Raw genomic sequence first — 18,533 nt, 5'->3', positions numbered from 1 at the left:
TATGTTCTTAATAATATTGCTCAGTCAACCAATAACATCACAAATAACTAGCCAATAACTTTAAATAACTTGGCTGGAATGCACTGTTACATACCTCTGTGTCTGACTCGTTTATTAGAGAATATTCATCTTTAGTTAGGAATGTCCTGCATCTGTATACCAAAAACATGTATGAGGTGGTGATACAGTTTTAAGCAAAATATCAGAGATGACAATTTAAATTTGCAGAGATTTCATCTGACTTTTGTGATGGCAGATTCCCAGAACTACTCTGAAAAGCAGATGAGCCCTGGGAAAAAGAAAATTGTGTGAGTAAATTTAATTTTTTAAATAATATTATCCACTTAATATCAGTGCTTACTTGAGTTGTTACTGTAGTCTCTGAGGTAGAAGGACTTAAAAAAAAAAAAAAAAAAAACTCAGTTAAACATGAATTGTTTACATTTTTATTAAACATAATGCTGATTAAAAGGATAAGTGTCTTTATGCAGAAAGTTTACAGGATACAGGTTAAACCATATTGTAGGCATGTACAAAGGTGGGGAAAAACATAACTTAATTTACAAAATATTGTCCATGTGATTGGTATTTCTTGAGATTCATACCTGGCGAAAGACACTTTAATTTTAGTTGGAGTAGCTGGAATTCCTGAAAAAGAAGCATTTTACAGTTTCAAATATTATGGAATAAATTCCTTTTATTTAAGGAGGCCAAGGTTATATACAACATGTGTGTGTGCTGTAAATAATCAAAATCATTTTACACACCTGAGTCTTCGTTATTTAATGAAGCATGCTGCAAGTACATTGAGGAAATATGAAGGGAGTTCAATTAGAAACATACAAATACAATTTTCTACAATTACAATTCATAATGTACCTAGAAAATTAAAGAGTCATGACCCAAAATAAAGTTTTGTGCACACACTATTTGGGAAAGCTAATTAACCTAAATTGAATTCAGTTTCTGAATAATTGCATCTAAATATGTTAAACAACAAACAGTTGCATTTTCTTATTCAAACTACTCATTTTTAAAGAGATGAAAAAATATTGGAACATGAGTGACGGATGTTTTTTTTTTCCCCCAGCTGTGTCCAAGCTCTGAATATCCACCCTTGTTTAAGCTCTGTTTTTCACTTGTGGAAATTACAAGTTTTTTCAGTAAACGAAAGGTGAACCATTGTGAAAGATTATTAACATCGATCAGAGAGATGGTATGGCCAAAGAGGGAAAAAATAGTATCAAATTATGTGTTAAAACATTGTAGCTTATCATTTATCAAAAGGCAAGCTTATCCATGATAATGACTGCTTCTGGAGCAAGCATATTTATCTTTATTTACGATGTACTGTAACAAACAATACAAACAAAAGGGTGGCAGCAAAATGAATTAAGAGGCCTAAAGAAAAATCCGGTCAGTTAATTTAAAGACTGATACAGCCACTGTTATTGGGTAGAAGTTCAGGAGAAAGAAAGAAAGATAATTACTCAAAACACATTGCCAACGCAATATAGGGGAAAATGTGTCATTTACCCAATTTTAAAACAATGGCATTGTTTCACCTCCTAAAGAGGAGGCTGAAGGTAGAACAATCCCCCCACGAACTACAAAAAATTGGTGATGTCAGATGGGCCGTCACCTTATGCACATTTTGCAGTCAAGGGTATTCAAACAAATGTTGCTTCTTATTCACTTTAACATATTTAATACTTTACACACCTAAAAATTAGGTAGTCCATTACAAAGGGGACCATGTCCCCAGATTAGCACATCTAGACAGAAATAAAAGAAAATGGATGCCAACATGCTCATCTTGTGATCTTAATCCCAAATGTCTTATAACAAAACAAATGGCCCTGCTGTTCCAATAATTTGAGAGAAAACTGTAATCCCAATATCTGGTGCCACTTACAGGATGGTATTTATTTGGTTCACTGGTCATTAGGAATACATTTGGTGAAAAGGCCATTGTTAAGAGTTATATAAATAAAATTGTATTTATATAAAGATTGAATCCCATAATATTTTCAGCTAACAAAAAGACATGTTTTCATTAAAAGCAAAGAACAGTCTAGTTTTTGTCCCCCATACCCCTGCCTTAATCAAGAAAAACATGCAAGTCTATAAGACTACGTTTACACGGTCAGGTAAATGTGACCCAATTCCGATTTTTTTTGCTTATATGTGACACATATCGGATGTTCTATATCTGTGTAAACAGGAAAAAAACCGCATGCATTCTGATATTTCGAGATCGGTTTCAGGCCTCCTTCATAGGTGTAAATAAAACAGATATGTGCTAATGTGATTTGTCGTGTAAACAGACAGATCAGATTTCCTGAGGCATTGTGTTCTGTACGTCATTAAAACAGCGACTTCTTCGCGGTTTAATGACGTAATGTTATTCTCCGGTGGAAGCGCGTGTGGAATGATAACATCCCAGGTGACATGAAAGAGGAAAAACTAGGAATTAAATATGCACAATGTTTCAGATGATATGGCAAGTGCAAACATGTGAATTGGATATGGGTCATAGTTAAGACTGTGTAAACAGACGATCAAAAAAAAAAAATCAGATATAGGCAACAAATCAGAATTAGGCATTGAGACCTGCAGTGTAAACGTAGCTTAAAAAAAGCATGCAAATTAATTATTCTAAGCTAATCTTTAATATTACTTATACTTTAATATGAAGCTTGTCACAATGTGCTAAGGACAACTTGATATCTGTATTTTATGCTAAAGTACAAATGATTAACCTTGGCTAAGTCATAAGCAGATTAATATTGGATAAGATGAATAATCAAACATCCCTAAAGTTTTTTTATTTTTTATTTCACAACCCACCAACATACTCATTTATTTTGGTCTGTTAGCAAAGGCTGCTATTTGTACTGGTTTTAATCATGTGGAACTAGAAACTACCAATAATACATTTTGGGATCCGTTTTGAAGCGTACAGTATATACCGAATATCTCACAGCAAATCTCTCAGCATCTTGCATCTTGCTAAATTGACAATGAAATTTGACCTATTTTATCCATATTTATAAAAAGCATGAAAACCTGTGTCATCTCTAGCAGCTGTAATTTTTCTCCGCCAGCATAGACTTTGTTTACAGCAGTTTGAATGTCATGTCTGGAGTCAAAGGTAACCTGCACCATTTTTCCAGTGATCTTTCCATGACACACCGGAAGTAACATGCAAATGCTCAAGATCTTTCGATCATCACATTCTAATAAAGGAGAAAGGAAGGTTTTAAATGAAAATTGTCATTGCATAGCAAAAATAATGTATAGTATAAAAGTCCATAACACAAACCCTAAAATATACTTTTATCGCAGCCTTGTTTTTTGACTATAGATGGTGATTTAAACTCACCTTGCAGGTTGTATGAACTAACGGCTTCTTTAGGCAAATGAATAAGTTCCCACAAGGTTTCCTATAAATAGATGTATTTCAGCCGTGAAGCAGCTTAACAGAAAATGGACAGTTTTTAAAAGTAATCTGAACTTTTCTTTTTACATTAGTTTAAACTAGGCTGTTCAATCACACTTAGAAGTTATATTTTATTTACCTAAGCAATTTGTAATGGTCTTATAAATGTAAACCATTTATATGAAAACTCACTTGTGGGTCATTTACATAGAAGCCAATACAAGATGTCCCAATGTTGAAGTCTATCCAGAACTTTTGCAAAAGTTCATCCTCAGGTTTGAGCAACTAATTAAAGCAAAAACAACCATTAAAGAGAATGTTGGACAAGTATGATACCATAATCACACTTAGCCATTTTCTTTCTCTAAAGAAAATTTTTTTTTATTACACACAAAGTAACTGATAAATCATTAGTTTTCCAACCATTTTTATTTGCTTTGAAATCTTACCTCAGTGGTGTCTAGAAATGCCCTAATGCATGGATATGAAAACACTCTGTAAAAGAGAAAATATGAAAACCAAATTCAGAAATAGATCAGAACGAAAGATACTACCAGAGAATTACAGTGAAAGATTAACACACAAAGCACATACCTTCTGGAATCCCCAAAATAGCTGTTGAGTTCATTTAGAAATATCCTACAATCCTTAATACAAAGACATTTATTATAATGGTGCAAACCAGTCACGATTATAAATGACATTGTATAACGTCTACAGGGAGGAAATTATTGTATTGCTATACCGTTTCAAATTCTTTAACCCTTATTGTTGTGAAGGATGATGCAAAACTTCTGTAACTGAACCACTTGCCAACCAATTCCTCCCTTAGTTTCTTTGGTGTCATCCGACAAAGTGCTTCAGATATGGCCACCTGCATTTCATAATCTAAGCAAAATAAACACATACGAATTATATATACTATATATAAAATAAACACATACATACACACATGCATTTTAATATTTTAGAAGATAATCAAAAAGTGAACCTCATATTATATAGATTTATTACACAGATACATTGTTCATTTCTTGTAATTTTGATGATTATGGCTGACATAAGAAGAATTTTTAAAACAAACATTTTGGACTACTGAAAAGTATGAACATGTACAGCACTGTACTTGCATGAATTACTAATCAGTCTGTGGCACTGCTGAGGTGTTTTGGAACCCTTTGATAGCTTCTGTGTTGCTGGGTCTGGTGTTTTGCATCTTCCTTTTTAGAATAGCCCATAGATTATTTATAGGGTGTTGCTCTGGTCAATCAACTGTTAGGGATACCATGGTCCTAAAACCAGATATTAGTACTTTTTTTAAATAATTATTGTAATTTTCTAAGATTTATATATTATACATTATGACATCATTATAAGTATAATGATACAGTATACAGTATAATATAATACAATATGTACCAATATATAATGATATAATGAGCTGTAAGCCATAATCATTCAAATTAAAAGAAACAATATATTCATCAGTCTGTGTGTAATGAATCTATTTTCACTTTTTGAATTGAATTACTAAAATAAGTCAATTTTCGATTATATTTAATTGAGATGCATATTAAATTGTATATATATATATTAAACACATTGAAGAGAACAAGAGAAAAAGATGACCTACCACCAACATCAATTATGACTTTAGCAAACTCTTCTCTGTAAAGTACATAACACTTTTTTCAGATTTGCACAAGTATGTAGGAATTAAAATACTGTAGTGGGTAAATATACGTAGCATTAAAAAAAAAATTAACAAGCACTGGAGTTAGCAGCATTGCAAAATAATACCACTAGGAGGCAGCATCAGTCAACATCTCAATTATTGCAAACTACCTTACAGTTAATTTTATATTCAGTAATCCATCTTTATGGTATGTACATTGCTTAACACAAATCTCTTATGTCACTAAAGTTTTACAAGTACTGGAGATTAAACAACACACTTACAGCAGAGAACTGTGATCAGACTGACATATTTTTTTACGAGTTTCTTTTGAAGCACTGTCAAGCATTGAATTTATTGTCTTAATGGCCTGTTGGGAGAGACCAAATTTAACCAAAATTAAAATCACAATTTATTTAGCGTATGCTTTTATGAGCTAAGACCACTTTACATTATACTCTATGATTTGCATCATAGCAATAAACTTACCTCTAGACGAAGACTGAAGTGTACATCATAGTCAATCACAACAGCCCCAAACCTCAGTATAAGAATCTCCAAAATTTTAACGTTGCCTACCACATACATGAAGTCATGGAGACATTTCAACACAGAAAAAAATAAAATGTAATAATGATAACGAAATATGTGTGTGGTCACCTTCGGTGTTGCTCTGGCAAAGCCGCTGAGAGAGAGAGAGAGAGAGAACACAAAAGCCTGTCTAAATGGAAACAGGCAGGTGTTCTATAACGAAATAACTGATAAAATGTGCATTTTGTATACTTTACGAAAAATCAAGTGTATTTATTACATCGATTACATTACCATCGATACTTCACAGAACACTTCCATGAGCCGCATCGGAGCCTTGTTTGGTTTCTGCTGCACCTTTAGATGCTCACAAACCATCTCAAACCAATTCAGCATGTATTGTTAAAAAAAACAACACACAAAAACAATAGTTTAGTCTTAAAACTAAAACATGGGAAGGTCGGTTAAAATGCGCTATACATATAATCAGCTAGATATTGAAGATCTTCAACTCAAATTTATATAAAACAAATGTATTCGATTCTGCCTCAAACTAACACTCTAACCGTTGAAAGTCAAGTTTTTTTATGTGAGGGACTAGCATAAATATTATTGTGAGCCGAAAAGGTAAATAAAAAGGGACACTTATCTTCACCAGTAAACCATGAGAGACCAGATGGTTGATGAAGTCTTCGTCTTTGCAGATTACTTGTTCAAGTGCGCGTAAAATCAGTGTAACATTTTTGAATTCATTTTTATGCAAATCCTGGCGAAGAAAAAAAAAAATTCACAAATTTGGACAGATAGACCTAATCAATTACATCCAATTACATACTCCCTCTTATTCAGTGTAGGAATAAAACCCAAATGGATCTACAGTGTATTTCCAAAGCACCAAATTATATGCATACAGTAATATTAACAGAACATTAACAAAACTTTCTTTTTGCGACATAAGTTAATTTATTCAGCTGTAGTGCACGAGAATTGTTTTTTCTTATTATTTTTTTTAACAGTTCATTTTTACTTGTTCGCGCGTCTTTATATCTTTTACACCTGGAATTACTTTCTAAATCACAATATATATGTATAAAATATACGCTACTTATAGTTTCATGCTGAAAGCAATTTCTTAAAAAAATAAAATAAAATCACGGTTATAAAAGTGTAAACAAAAAGAAAAACACTTGCGGTATTATTTTACAGAGATTTATTAATAAACGTAAAATTCCATTTTTTTGTTCTAAATAGGCAAGGCAATCGAAGGGGGCTATGAATTACCATTCAGTGAAAAGCGCAAAACTTTGCTTCTGTATCTCAAATGGGAAGAAGGATTTATCCGATGCCAATTGGTTAAATGTTTTTGTACTAATTGTTAATAACAAAATAAGCCACCAATAAAAAGAATAGATTTAATATCGACGTTAATATTTAACAAATATTTCATGAAAGGGAACTGACGGGGCAAAACACCAACATTACCGTGGCATTCAAATGACTACAATTTATTTTAATATTATGCAGTTGTGCTTGATTTTATTTTAACCACCAAGTTGTATTCGACCAGAGAAACTAACCTGACCAAACACTTGTTCTTGTTAGGCCTGGCCTATCCAAAAAGTAGTTTATGCATATCTCTAAAGGCTTAAAAGGTTCAACACAAAGCTCACAGTACCATTCTAGATAATTGACAGATTTCATCCCTGATTATTATTGTTGTTGTTTTTTTATAAGTATGAAGTCATTTTTGTTATAAACTATAAACAGTAAAAAAAAAAAAAAGACAAATGTGTACTGAAATTAGATACCCTGCATGCAGCGTCATCCAATATCTCAACCAGAGTCATTGATGATTTCTCCCCAGTAATGAATAGAAAAACTGAAGTAGCATTGTTTGTAGCGAATGCAGCCTCCAGTCTGTTTGCTATCTGTATAAAGAGAAGGGGGAATGCATTAGGGTGAACCCACGTGGATATGTTACAGGGTGCCAAAGCCTTTGGAGCTCACATAGATGTCGGCCTGCACAATTTGCACAAATTGTTTCGCAAAAAAAAAAAAAAAGAAAGAAAGAAAGAAACACCGTCACTAGTAGAGAAAGTACCCGTGCAATGTAGGTAGACTTTGCTTTTGAAATAAGTAATCCAATTTGTTGTCAAAATACACTTACACTCATAATTTCCGAACTGACGACCTCGCAACAGACAAACAGGAACAGGTGCGCTCTATTAGAGAATAATGGCGCCAAGTGCACGTGGTTAAATGTTCTGGGACTCTTGAATGTGATGTGATTTTTTTTCCCCCAGCGGCAGTTTCCTGTTTTTGGGGCATTAATAGAGGTCGGAGTTTATAGTTGTAAACTATAAAGAAAAGTAGACACACCATATGCATATACACACTCTTCCGTGGCCACTTTGCGCAAAACTGCTTTTGTAAAAGAAAATTCAGTTAAAAACGGAAGTGTATTTTAAATAAATAAATTAATAAAAAAAAAATTATTACTACTACTACTAATAATAATAATAATAATGACCGAATTAGGCGAAACTTGAGTTATTTTTTTAAACAGTCGGCTAAAACTGAAACTGCTCATCTGTTTACTGTATGTGTTCTGTTTTGTTTGACCGGTCCTTGTTGTTTTGTCAGCAGTCCACAATGGCTTTTCGTTTACATAAAACAACCTAATGACCTCCACTATATCACATCTCGCCTGGGAACGATTTTTAGTCTCGACTGCATATGTGGCTAGCTAGCAAAAGATTGCTGACACCTAATGTAGACTAAAGGGTTATGAAGTGCAAGGTGTTTTTTTTTTTTTTCTTAACCTGTGATAGCATCCTGTAGCTTCCTAAAACTGAAAGCGCCAGGATTAATTTTAGGATGATCTCAATAATTAGTTTATGCAATCACTCTCTATATAGTTATTATAATAATAATAATTATTATTATTCAAAATCTAATTGTCCATGCAAATTTTGAGCGGGTTCTGTTCCTCTTTGCTTGCGGTTGATCCATGCAGTGATTATATGGTCTTGAAAGGTAAGCTATAAAGCACGTATTTAGTGTCATTGGTAGAGGTAATTGGGTCAGTGGTAAGGGTAAGGTAAAACGAAAGTAGTATACGCCGAGCTTCAGCAGAGCTGGAGCCGTGTTTCGGCCCTGCCTCCCTATTTTACATAGGCTACACACAACAGCAGTCATACCTGAGATCATTATCCACCTCCTGTCTTCTGGAGCGCACCTGTGAGGGAGCGGCGACACCCGGATTTACGCGATGCCCAAAGAGTATAGCAGATGGCTTAACTAATTTACGAAGTACTTAGAATTTTTATATATATATTGTTTCTGTAACGTTTTATAAGGGTTTTGCTAAATCAAAGTGCGTTGATGCTCGCTGTGTTCAGAGTTGATGAATCTCTGGCTTAATTCACAGAGACAGGCACGAAGTCGTCGACATTTTTTTGTTACATCGCACCATGTCAAAATCGTCTGATCAGTTTGACAACTCAGATTGCGTGTGTTCTTACGGAATGAAGCTAACTTGGGACATCAACGACCCCAAACTTCCACAGGTAAAAATGTTTTCCTAGACTGGCTCCGTGAACTCAACAGACCGATCATCATAATTTTGCTCAGAGATTATGGTAATCAAACTATAGACGAGTAGGTAATCTGTTTAATCGAATCAGATATTTCCCATCTATCCTTAATGTAAAACAACACAGTGTATTTGGATTAAGTTTTAAGGTAGACTATCTTTGTTGAACTGTCTGATTTGTTAGTTTGGCTGGTTAATGCTTTAGTTTCTAGGTATGACCTATCACGAATTGTGGGCATTTACATCTGGGTTGAGGTGACTAACGAAAATATCAATTATTAATTTTGTAACAGGATACGAAGCAGTACGATGCGTTTCAGGAGTGGACAGATGGTTATGTTCGGTACATATACAGTGCCGAAGACAAAAACGCGCAACGCCACTTGAGCGGCTGGGCCATGCGCAACACCAACAACCACAACTGTCAAATCCTGAAGAAGTCGTGCTTGGGCGTCGTGGTTTGCTCCAGAAACTGCACACTGGGAGACGGCACGAAACTACAACTGCGGCCTGCCATTTGTGATAAAGCCCGTCAGAAGCAGCAAAGTAAGTTTAATAACTTTAAACAAACTCGTCATATATTTTTTGTGACCAGTGCAACGGGAATATAACATCTCCGGCAAGTTTACAAGTTCACATTCGCGTACATCAAAAATGTTGAGACTGATTACTTACTGTAGCCTATATCCTTCTAAACGAATCTCATCCACTGGTATTAACCTATAGTCAGAGATATTGTTTTAGTTTAAGTGGCTCTTGGTCAGCTGTAAAAGCCTCTGGAAAACTAAAGTAACGCATGGGTTCTTCTTAAAGCATGTTGCTATCGGTTATCGTTCCCAGGAGTGAGCATGACACTTTCCTGCTTTTTCACACTCAAACATAGATTTGTGTATGAGCACAATTCCTCTTATTTAATACACTTAAACTCTTCTATAAATTCCTTTAAATTTTCATGTCCCCTGATAGATTATGGAATATGAACCTGCCTCTTAAGTGCTCTGAATAAAGTATGAATTAATGTATTCTATAATGTATTCTCACCAAAAACACTATTCCCTGTGAGAACTTTAAATGATCCCTCCGGTCGGGGTACCGAACATTTGGCGTGCACCTGGACGTCAGCAGACGCCGTTGTTTTTGTCACACGATTCACCACTGTGTCAACAAAAACAAGTAGGGTAACAATCGGAAAGATATAGAAAGCAAAAGGAGCTACTGTTCACCGTGTTTATTGTTTTAAATTCAAACAGACAGCTTACAGACAAGCTATCATAGCATTTCACTTTGAGTTAGCCTGTCTGAAATTAGGATAAAAAAACAACAATAAATAAGAAACAAACAATTCAAGCTGCTTTATTGATTTGAGATCAAATTCGGCTTTTGTTAAGTCTATTTTTACTCAAGTTAATTGCGTGTAAAGAAAATATTATATTTAAAATATTATTATTTTTTAAAATTATTAATTAATTATTATTTTTGTATTTATCCAACTTATTTTTAATTTACATTTTGGTGAAACAGGGGGAAGTTAAGTACCATTTCCCGTCCTAAAGGCACCTTTTTATTGTCTGTAGAAAAGCTTTGTCCAAACTGCAGCTCGGCTCTGGAGCTGGTCCCGTGTCGCGGCCACAGCGGTTATCCAGTCACCAACTTCTGGAGAGTGGACGGGAAGGCCATATTTTTTCAGGTATGTGTCGCCGATTGTAACAATACTGAACCTGTATCACGTAGCTTCCTTTTTCCTCCACATATAAATTTGTGGACAAGATATGGTATATACGTTAGTTTAACTACATAAACAGCACAGCAAATCAACCAAATCACATTAGTGAATCTGTGCATTTTCAAATAATTGTTTAATCTCGGGGCTTTGTAAAGTCAATTTGTTTAGCGTTTGTGTTTAAGTCTTACTTGGTCATTTGCATTTGTGGTAAACAGTTATGAACACAATGCAATTGGATTAATACGGCCTCTGTGTTCATAAGTCTAAATCGGATGGTTTTTATTACCATTACATAAAACCCTACAAAAATTATTTTTTTATAGGCTAAAGGCGTTCATGATCATCCACGACCCGAGAGCAAGTCGGAAACGGAGGCGAGGAGAAGCGCAGTAAAGAGAAGAATGGCTTCCCCTCACTTTTCACAGAAAAGGAGACTTGTAGAACCAGAGGTAATAAGACATACGCACGCACACGCAATTATTATTATTATTATTATTATTATTATTATTATTATTGTCGTTGTTGATAGCAATAATAATAATAATAATAATAATAATAATAATAATTTTGCATGGTAATCAATCTGTGATCTTTGCTATAAATTATAGTTTATAAAGTTTATAAAGAATTTATACTGGATAGTATTACATCTTAATTAAACATCCTCCTATACTAGAGTTAACAAAAAAAATCATGGGTCTAATAACCCATATTTAAAATAAATATCTTACGTCACTATAAATAGATGTGTTAGATACTACAAATTTCAATTGACCAGCCCTGTGCTTTAGCCTATAACTGAAAAAGATAAACATATGCTCCACATTTAGATCTAAAATATGAATTAGTCACAAGTCATAGCAAGCTGAATCTCTAAGGTTTTACCTGTTTCTGCAATGTCATTCCATAACGCCAGCCACCATCAACAAGGTTCATTACAAATATTTATAGTAAACACACACTTTAGGTTCTGCCTGTGTACTGGCATATTGGTTTACTTATGTGAGGAGGAAAATTACAAATGAAGTCACCACCATATTAATATTTTTTTAAGACAGATGTTTGCAGCCATGATTACCTATGTCTGGAGCATAAAGCATGCAAACAAAAGCACATACAGTATCTTATGGTTTTGCAATATTTTAGCTTGTTTAAAGTTTTTATGACACTATAAAATGTTTTAAGGTATTTAAGTTAAATATCTGTATGTGCTTTTGCTTGCATGCTTTATGCTCCAGACATAGGTAATCATGGCTGCACTTAAGGTAATTTTTATAATTACAATAATTTTTTTATTATTTAAATATTATATTTATTATTTTAAATTTATATTTATTATAATTATAAAAATTACCTTATGGATATCTTTAAAATGTACACATGATTTCTTTTAGTACAAGAAACCAATCACACGGACATTCTATTTAAACGTATTTAATTTCCCAAATATTCCCAAGTCATTTGGGAAACATTCATATATTCACTATGGATCTAATCTTTAAGCTTTCATTTTAGATGATGTAAAATTGTTAATACTGGCATTCTTTCAGCAACATTTACCAAAAACCTAGGCACTGAATTGTACCATTATCACTTCTGTAATTTAACCATTGTTTACAAGCTTATGTAGAAAATTAAATATAACATGTATGCATACTAAATACTGGTATTTATTTTTAAAGTATTTAATGTTTTAATTAATTCAGTAGCCTATTATTTAAAAAGGTATTCAATATGACTTACCATAAATATACCTATATTAATGTGTTTTTTGTATTAAGAGACTTTTAAAGAGACAGGGACCTACTAATCACCATTCTTTTTCTGCTAGCCTGGCCGCTACCACGATATGCCCTTTCCGAACATCCACCAACTCACTATGGAGACCCCAGATCGCTTTAGCATCATTGCTGAATCCAATTTTCCAATCCAGCCACAGCACTATACATCCTTTCAGAACACAGAGCCTTACAAGTTTCCCTATGACACACATGGTCCAACAGCCATGACTGATGCTGCAAGCCCTCTTCAGAAGCCTTCCAACCATCGCCTGTACATGGCAAGACCCCCGTGTGGATATGACTTTGCAGTCCCAGGCTACCTCAGTTCTGCACCCTACCCAACATCACTGTATAAAGACCCTGCAAGCCCTCACAATGAGTCCGAACTCAATAAAAGTTGTTCTGGGCTGAGTGGGATGCCTCACACAACCAGCTCACTCCCAAACCATGAGCGTTCTTATTCAGATTCCACCACCAAGCACCACAGCTGGAAGCAAATCCTGGGCAAAGGGCCATATGGGGAGAGAGGAGAATACCCACAGCTTCCTACCAATACCAATCACTATTACAACACTGAATATCCATGCAGGTACACAGGACCCACTCCAACTACTCCGACAGCTCTGCAGACAATTATTACCACCACTACCAAAGTGTCTTACCAGCCCTGTCCTAAACCATCTGTGGTAAAATATGGTGACAGTCTCTATGATATGAAGGGTCTGTCAAACTGTAACTCTCTCCTGGAAGAGGCCTCACCAAACTCCTACTCAGACCTTAAAATCCCAGAGGATTCAAGTGTCATAAAAACAGCCCTGTCTTACCAGGATGTGGTCCCCACAAAAATTGAGAGAACTGAAAACTTTGAAGGATACCGCTACAGCAGCTACACGTCCAACAGCTGCCCTGAGAGACTAGCACATCCATACAGGTATGACAGTGGAGAGTATTGATTTATTACTTCAGCACAAATAATCAGAAGACAAGATGGAATAAAGGAAAAAAAAAGACTATGGTGCTGATAATGCGAGAAAGCTAAAGAAGACATGGGTAAAATGGTTATCATACTTTTCTTCAATGTTTATATGCATACTGTAGCTATTTATAAATAGTATTCCAACTTTTAGATATTTGTGTAGATACCTGATCCACATTTGATCAAATGTGCAACACAAAACATTTCATGACACTGCCATTTATCCATATGTAAAATGATGAATAAAAATGCATTTTGTATGTTTGTAAATTATGAGTAGAGTCCTACAAGAATCACAGTTATGGTTTTGGTGTTGTAAAAAAAAGAAAAGAAAAAAAAATTATAATTTGAACTCAAATTAAATGTGACACGACATGATCTATAATTAAAGCCTTAAAATAATTAGTAGTGGTTGTCTCAATACAAATATCCATAATACTGGCTGAGGTTTAATTAATAACTTCCATATCCCTGCATGCCACATTTGCAAATTGCACAAATAAAGAAATCTTCATAATCTTAACACCTTGAGGGTTTTAGCTGCGAAACAAGAAAATGCTTCTTCCAGGGCTCTTTGTGTTTATTCAGCTTAATCCCAGTGGGAAGTGGAGAACACATCATCTACTAACATATAATAAGAGGCTTTGTGACCAAGCTCTTTTAAGGCTTAAAAGAAAAAAGTGACACATTTTATTGGCATGAACAATCAAGTTCCTCTGTCAAAAGGGATCAGGAATAATCACAGACAATTAATCATCTGGTTTGTCAGTGCATAGCTTTTAATCTTTATTTTAAAAAGAGCCTTGAGGCACAAAACTCTTATGCTTTTTGGTGTGTTTGCAAATAGGAAATAGTGTACGAAAGAATGATAGAAAGGTCAAGAAAGGATGAAAAGATAAATGTGTTTGTGGATGGTGAGAGAGAGAAAGAGGGAGTGAAGAAAAGAATGAGAATGAAAGAAATGCCGGTAATACTTGTTGCTGACAAAATCTCTTCACACAACCTTTACACCAAGGACTGAAGACAAGGCGTCGCGGCATCATGGAGCCATACACACACACAAACTGTTTTCTATCTGTTACCAAGACAAACAATTCCGTATGCATTCTTTTTATGTGCTTCCTATGTCAAGAAATGAAGTTTGTGACTCAGCACAGTCTCTATGGGAAAAGTAAAATGCCAAGTCCATTTTGGTTTTGTTAAATCCTAAATTCATTTATGGTTGAGAGTTAAATAGGAGTGTGAAACAATAGATTAAATTTCCATCTTTAGTTTCCACATGTACCTGGATTAATCAATTTAGTTCACAAATTAACCTTTAATACTGTGTGACAATGAAAGATGTTTCTTGTTGCACAGGTATTCCCTGTTAGTTTGGTTGTTTAAAATAACTTTAATAGAATAGCTCTACATTTTAGTCCTGGCACTGGGTTTCAACTGTGAAGACTGTTGTTGTTGTTGTTGTTGTTGTTGTTGTTGTTGTTGTTAATATGGTAAACCAACATTAAGAGCAGAAAGATGTATAGGGAAGAAAAGAAGAAAGAGGGCCACAATATTTTATAACCAAAAGTGGTGGAAATGCTCCTGATCTAAAACATACAAGCTCACTGGATGATGTGCATGATCGCATGGCCATACTTATTTTTATTGATAATTTATCCAATTATGATAATGAAAGTCTAATGAAACATGTGCCAAATCTGTGCCAATTTACGAATAAACATATCACATTACATTAAGAGGAACTTTATAATGCAACATGACAACAGTCCAAAACTTACTGCCAAAATGGCACTGAAATTTCAATATTTCCAAGTGGGAGCAATTTTATAACTAACATATTACATATAGCTTAAAGAGAGTAGCTTTTACCTCACATTTAAAAATTCATATACAAAAAAAGAGGCTGAGAGACTTTTGTGTTGCTCTGCAATGTAGAATAAACAAAATGTGTGAATGTCTGTGATTATGTTCCTCCCTATCAAATACCCCTATATTCATTGTGTTGCAATTATGATGAGCCCTTATTTGCAACTAGTGGATGAGAGATAGATGCAGCTCAATGGCAGGTGCCTGATAATCTCTGCAGCTCCAAAACACTTTGTTGTTCTGATTTTGACAGTTTTGAAGTGTTTTCATGGTACGTGTAAAGAAAAAATGTAGGTATTTTTTTATTATTATATTATTATATACTTATATATTATTATAGACTGTATTACTTAACAAGATGCATGACCTTTACTATAAATAATCACTGGTAATCTTCATCATGAAAGGTTTATTTAAAAGTTTTTAAATAATAAACAAAATCCACCAAATAATGCTACTGGCTTAATGAACAGGTTTGCAATAGTAATTGGTAGTTTCTTACACTGAATAATATCATGTAAATATTTTTTTTTCATGGATGGAATAAATAATTAATATAGTAATGCAGTATCTTATATCTCATATCCAAGAAGGACAGGGCAACTCATTGTCAACCCACTGCAAGACACTTATACACTAACTGGCACTATTACAAATTGGAAACTAATCAGCCTATTATGCATGCTTTTGGACTGTATGTAGAACAACAGTGCTAGCTGCTAAGCCACTATTCCCCAATTACAGACAGTGTCTTTTTCCAAATATAAATTAATTAATATTTTTGTTGCAATATTAATGTATGCAAGCCAAAAAACGTTATACCTTTTTTTGTTTTAACTTTGGTGATTATGAAAAAAATCCATTTTTCACAATATTAGAATATTTACTAAGATCAATCAAAAAAGGATGTACAATAAAGAAATGTCAAACTTACAAAAAAATGTTAATTCATGCACTCAATACTTGGTTGGCAATCACCCTATGGCATTGCTAAGGTATTATGAAAGACCAGGTTGCTTTGATAAGTTGCTTTCTCATCTTCCTCTTGACAGAGTTGCCACTAAAAAAGGAAATGTGGCATCTCCATTAAGCTTATCAGGGGGTAAAAACATAAAGTACTCTAAAATCCTGGTAGCTTTGCTTTGACTTTGGCATTAATAAAACACATTGAAGCAACACTACCAGGTGATACGGCACTACACATCATCACTAGACTCTGTGTCCTTGATTTCAAAATAAACTGCAAAATTAACTTTCATCTAAAAAGATTTTTGACCACCAAGCAATGTTCCAGTTCTTTTCCTCCTTAGCCCAGGGACAAAGCTAGTGACAATGTTTCTAGACATTGTTTGATAGGAATTAACAGTTGCAGCCCATTTTGTTGAGAAGCTCTTGTGAAGCTCTCCCAAATTCTTGAACTGGTTTTGCTTGACATGCTTTTTAAGGCGCTGGTCATCAGTCTTGCTCATGCACCTTTTCCCATGACATATTTCACTTCCAGGCTACTTGCCATGAATATGTTTTAATACCCCACTCTGAGAACAGCCAGCCCTTTCAGTGATTACCTTCTGTTTCCTATGCTCCTTGTAGAGGATGTCAATTAGCATCTTTGGACTACTGTGAAGTCAGTCTTCCCCATGATTGTACTGTAGTTGCTTGTACTGAAATACACTGAAATATATACACAGTATTATAAGTATAGTAACTCAAACTTGAAATTAATTATATTGTAATATTTTGAGATTCTGGATTTTATATTTTCATTAGCTGTAGCTGTACTCTTCAAAATTAATTTATGTATAATAAATATATACAAAAGTTTTACTTTTTAATTAAATTAATTTTTTCCATGATATTCTAATTTTATGAGGTGCACAGTAGGTATAGCTTTATATTCAGTTATTATATTTATAACTGAAATTTCATAATTTCATAGTTAACAGAACTCTGAATAGTTGCTTACAGGTATATCACAGAATAGTCTCTCTTATTCACTCTCTCTTTGTTGTACTGTTCGCTCTCTTTCTCTGTCTAGCAAGAATAGAGCACCGATGATGCTCTTTCTGCCTTCATCACTTCCATTGACTCAGAAACACCAACCTAATTCTCTGTCTCAGCTTCAAGATGTACATTTACATTTGGGTATTTGGCAGACGCTCTTATCCAGAGCGACTTACATTTTATCTCATTATACATCTGAGCAGTTGAGGGTTAAGGGCCTTGCTCAAGAGCCCAACAGTGGCAACTTTGTGGTTAAGGGGTTTGAACCTGGGATCTTCCGAACCGTAGTCCAATGCCTTAACCACTAAGCTACCCCCGGCCCTCGTACTGTATTGTGTGTAATATGTACTGTATTTAGTGATGTAATGTTTTTCCCCCTTTATTAATTTTCTATTGCTTAGGTCCTATCCTTTCTGCAGCAGTATGCACATCTATTCAGTCAATCATCTTTCCACTAAGCCTATCTGTGCTGTGGAGTTTAAAAATTTCTTTAGACTGGATTGTTTGTTTGCAATCCAACATGTGTAAGAAAGTCTAGTAAAAATCTTTAGATCTATTTGCTGCAGTATCATTTTTCACACCATTGTCATTGTGACATTCATGTCAATGTTAATGCAATGCTTCTTTTGAGACACTGAGGCTACAGAAAGCCTCAGAGGAAACTGTTTCACCGGATAAATGCTATTTTGTCCCTTGCCATGAACTGTAGCAAGAATGCCAGCAATGCAAGCATAAAGAAGCCCACAATCATCCCCACTATTTTAAAAGTAGCATGTAACAGAAAATCTATTCTTGCATCCTACAACATGTGGTCATGTTCAAGATGATTAAATGCTAAATCAATTAAACTTAAATCAATTCGATACAAAGTATCTACCTGGGCCCATCAGGACCATTCTTTTTTCTTAAATGTTCATTATGTCTTGCAATCTCACATTCC

General features: G+C 34.4%; 2 protein-coding genes across 3 annotated transcripts in view; one reads left to right on the top strand and one right to left on the bottom strand.

The window, feature by feature from the left end:
• Positions 1–7,882, bottom strand: part of sycp2l (synaptonemal complex protein 2-like) — a 36,519-nt gene extending 28,637 nt beyond the window's left edge. Inside the window, exons 1-19 of the mRNA XM_053487408.1 lie at positions 7,816–7,882; positions 7,457–7,576; positions 6,298–6,414; positions 5,943–6,044; positions 5,778–5,802; positions 5,607–5,692; positions 5,402–5,487; positions 5,076–5,110; positions 4,188–4,330; positions 4,037–4,089; positions 3,892–3,937; positions 3,635–3,727; positions 3,386–3,446; positions 3,070–3,239; positions 768–795; positions 606–648; positions 362–395; positions 243–289; positions 95–152 (exon numbers count right to left, since the gene is read on the bottom strand). Coding sequence (XP_053343383.1) covers positions 95–152; positions 243–289; positions 362–395; positions 606–648; positions 768–795; positions 3,070–3,239; positions 3,386–3,446; positions 3,635–3,727; positions 3,892–3,937; positions 4,037–4,089; positions 4,188–4,330; positions 5,076–5,110; positions 5,402–5,487; positions 5,607–5,692; positions 5,778–5,802; positions 5,943–6,044; positions 6,298–6,414; positions 7,457–7,576; positions 7,816–7,821 — 1,353 coding nt within the window. The 5' untranslated portion in view covers positions 7,822–7,882. The remainder of the gene's footprint in view (positions 1–94; positions 153–242; positions 290–361; positions 396–605; positions 649–767; positions 796–3,069; positions 3,240–3,385; positions 3,447–3,634; positions 3,728–3,891; positions 3,938–4,036; positions 4,090–4,187; positions 4,331–5,075; positions 5,111–5,401; positions 5,488–5,606; positions 5,693–5,777; positions 5,803–5,942; positions 6,045–6,297; positions 6,415–7,456; positions 7,577–7,815) is intronic.
• Positions 7,883–8,486: 604 nt separating this feature from the next.
• gcm2 (glial cells missing transcription factor 2) lies at positions 8,487–14,125 on the top strand. Of its 2 annotated transcripts, none has more exons than XM_053488053.1 (6): positions 8,487–8,684; positions 9,079–9,217; positions 9,537–9,789; positions 10,818–10,930; positions 11,290–11,415; positions 12,798–14,125. In XM_053488053.1, the coding sequence occupies exons 2-6, from the start codon at positions 9,122–9,124 to the stop codon at positions 13,698–13,700; spliced, it is 1,491 nt and encodes a 496-aa protein (XP_053344028.1). In that variant the 5' UTR covers positions 8,487–8,684; positions 9,079–9,121; the 3' UTR covers positions 13,701–14,125. The 2 variants fall into 2 exon arrangements, with proteins under 2 accessions (XP_053344028.1, XP_053344027.1); XM_053488052.1 differs by lacking the exon at positions 8,487–8,684 and adding an exon at positions 8,701–8,960.
• The last annotated feature ends 4,408 nt before the right edge of the window (positions 14,126–18,533 follow it).

This window comes from Clarias gariepinus, chromosome 26 (genome assembly GCF_024256425.1).
Source record: "Clarias gariepinus isolate MV-2021 ecotype Netherlands chromosome 26, CGAR_prim_01v2, whole genome shotgun sequence".
In the NCBI taxonomy this organism is placed as follows: Eukaryota; Metazoa; Chordata; class Actinopteri; order Siluriformes; family Clariidae; genus Clarias; species Clarias gariepinus.
This window is presented reverse-complemented; position numbering and strand designations above follow the sequence as displayed.